Genomic DNA, 2,506 nt, shown 5'->3' with positions numbered 1-2,506 from the left:
AACAGCTGTGAATGGAAAGGGCGGATTCATTTCATGTTTTTGCAGTTACAAAATTGACACCATTCATTGCAATGAAAGGGGACAGGGTTCCCAGGTGTAACAGGAGTAACACCATCTCATTTCTCACCGCTAACCAAATCCATGGGAATGTAGGGAGAGGTGATTTGAAGAGCCATGCGAACTGCTCGGAGTGCTGAGGGAAAGATAAGATTGGGCTGGAAGAGATTCCTGGCCTTAGCCATCTGTCGCTCTTTGGGCGGGCAGGCTGGCCATTGAGTGCGAGCAGTGAGCTGTCACTGCTGATTGATGGACACTCGCCTCTGGCCGCGACCCCAAGTGTGGGAAAGTGACTGAGCGGAGGAACTCACGCATTCACATGCTAATTCATGGATATAAATAAGAGTTCAGCAGAGAGGGAGAAGACATCAGAGCTTCAGACAGTCTGAAACGAGCTAGCATCTTGCAGCAAATCTCTCTCACAGACTGCAGGCCGGTGGAAAAATGACTGCCACAACTTTCAGCAACAACGTGGAAAAACTCTCAAACGCCAAAGAGGAACGCAAGGTAAGAAAAGTGCGTTTGTCAACAAGGTTACTTTTGGAAACTCGAAAATGGTATTTACTGAGGTTTCGCCGTTGGCATTTGCTCACCTGTTTACTTCTGTCCTGCAGTTAAGAAAACCTCTCATCGAAAGAAAGAGACGAGAACGGATCAACAACTGCCTCGATCAACTGAAAGAAACAGTAGTCGGCGCCTTCCGCCTCGATGTAAGTGCAGTTCGTGCGCTCTGCCCTTGCTCCTCTGTCTTAAATGTACGCATGCTGCTGGCATTTATTTAAACTCAGAGGAGGCCGAATATAACAACATCTTTTCATTATTTTATAGCAATCAAAACTTGAAAAAGCAGATATCCTCGAGATGACAGTAAAACATCTTCAGAATGTTCAAAACAGCAGGATGATGGGTGAGTTTTACACCAATACCGGTTATTTTTATTGATATTCGGATCAGTACAATACAACAAACGTTTTATGAAAATACGCAGAAAGTATTATACCTGTATTAAATTTAATCCTATACTAAAATAAATGCAACTTCGCGCGAAATTTTATATTTGATACTAATGTGTTTTCATCTTGGAAAATATATTATAAGATTACAGTTGGGAAGTAGAAAGCATTTACCTATTATTTATATATATATATTCCTCTTATTTTAGCGGATACTAAAATTGGACTTGAAGCTCAGCAAAGATTTAGTGCTGGCTACATCCAGTGTATGCATGAAGTTCACAACCTGCTTTTAACTTGCGATTGGATGGACAAAACTGTAGGGGCGCGTTTGTTGAATCACTTACTCAAGTCACTGCCTCGGTCGAGCGAAGATTCGCGCCAGTCCAGTCTGAAGTCACCCACCGTTAATTTGCAACCTTCTCAGACTCAGCTCTCCTCGGCGACCCATGAGAAGATGCCTACGGTCAATGCCGCGTCCTTGGGAGCTGTGGATTCATCCCCTCGCTCATCTCCAGACCGAATCTGCAATCCTGGATTTAAAGCGTGCGAGAAAAACGTGGAACCATTTCCAAATCCGACAGCAAACCTTCAGCTACCTGCCAGCTCTCTTACCCAACAGCTCCAAGAAGACTTGTCCTTAATGCACAATCCATCTGTTGGATCCTCGGACGTGTGGAGACCCTGGTGAAGGGACTGCACTGCTTCTCTAAATATTAGACTCTCCTTATGTATCTCATAGATATGCTTCTCGAAACACGTCCGGGCAACTCATGTCCCTTATGTGTGCTAAAATCAGGGTACTTCACGCTGAAGGGTGCTTATCCGTAGCCTATATTGTAGAAGGCGTTTACAATGTTGTATTCAATGAAATACATCTAATTTATTTGATAGAGTTGCTTGCGAGCTGCTTACTTTCCCCTTTGTTGTGTTTATATTGCAGTTAACGACTTATTAATAAACGTTGAAAATCAGTTTGTGTCTCATTCTGTCACATGTGTTAAAAGCTCTGTTCGTCTATCTTGGCGTTGAGTTATATAAGGGCAGAGTTAACTAAATCTTTAATTACCAAAGGGAAACACTGCCTTCTTATGCTGCTGCGAAGTTAATAAAATTGGAGACTGAAAAATCACAGGAAACGTAACCTGCAGTTTTACAAAAACATGTTTCACCTATAGCATCAACCAATTGGAGCTAGCTGAACTCGTAAGTGTGACCATACGCAAGCTATAAATTGATCTAATTTTATAGCATTTATAAACATTTTCATTTAAGTTCCATAATGACTGTGTTAACAAATATTTCAGGACAGAGAGGGACGGTACAGCACCCCCCCCCCCAATTTAAATCAGCAACATTCATTTGCAAATAGATCTTATTGCCCATTTGAATCAAACATAAACTCAACTAAACAATGACTTCAAAGGCCCCCCGATATAAAATGTACAAAGAAAGGAGACAGTGATACTTTAGTCAGTCTGTTTTCAGAAGTTAAA

At 41.9% G+C, this 2,506-nt stretch overlaps 1 protein-coding gene across 2 annotated transcripts; it reads left to right on the top strand.

Moving 5' to 3' along the window:
* Window positions 1–256: 256 nt before the first annotated feature.
* On the top strand, window positions 257–1,947 carry her8.2 (hairy-related 8.2). Of its 2 annotated transcripts, none has more exons than XM_070882376.1 (4): window positions 257–573; window positions 672–767; window positions 886–964; window positions 1,220–1,947. In XM_070882376.1, the coding sequence occupies exons 1-4, from the start codon at window positions 502–504 to the stop codon at window positions 1,699–1,701; spliced, it is 729 nt and encodes a 242-aa protein (XP_070738477.1). In that variant the 5' UTR covers window positions 257–501; the 3' UTR covers window positions 1,702–1,947. The 2 variants fall into 2 exon arrangements, with proteins under 2 accessions (XP_070738477.1, XP_070738478.1); XM_070882377.1 differs by having other exon boundaries at window positions 258–564.
* Window positions 1,948–2,506: the final 559 nt, after the last annotated feature.

The sequence above is a fragment of the Pristiophorus japonicus genome, chromosome 6, assembly GCF_044704955.1.
Source record: "Pristiophorus japonicus isolate sPriJap1 chromosome 6, sPriJap1.hap1, whole genome shotgun sequence".
Classification (NCBI taxonomy): domain Eukaryota; kingdom Metazoa; phylum Chordata; class Chondrichthyes; family Pristiophoridae; genus Pristiophorus; species Pristiophorus japonicus.
Note: the sequence above shows the minus strand (reverse complement) of the source record. Positions and strands in the feature narration are given on the sequence as shown.

What these genes read in the sequence shown, in the direction of transcription:
- her8.2 (XM_070882376.1), top strand. Translation starts at nt 502, where the DNA reads ATGACTGCCACAACTTTCAGCAACAACGTGGAAAAACTCTCAAACGCC. An exon ending in AGGAACGCAAGGTAAGAAAA is followed by an intron (nt 574 to 671) that starts GTGCGTTTGTCA and finishes TCTGTCCTGCAG; the next exon opens with TTAAGAAAACCTCTCATCGA. An exon ending in TCAAAACAGCAGGATGATGG is followed by an intron (nt 965 to 1,219) that starts GTGAGTTTTACA and finishes CTCTTATTTTAG; the next exon opens with CGGATACTAAAATTGGACTT.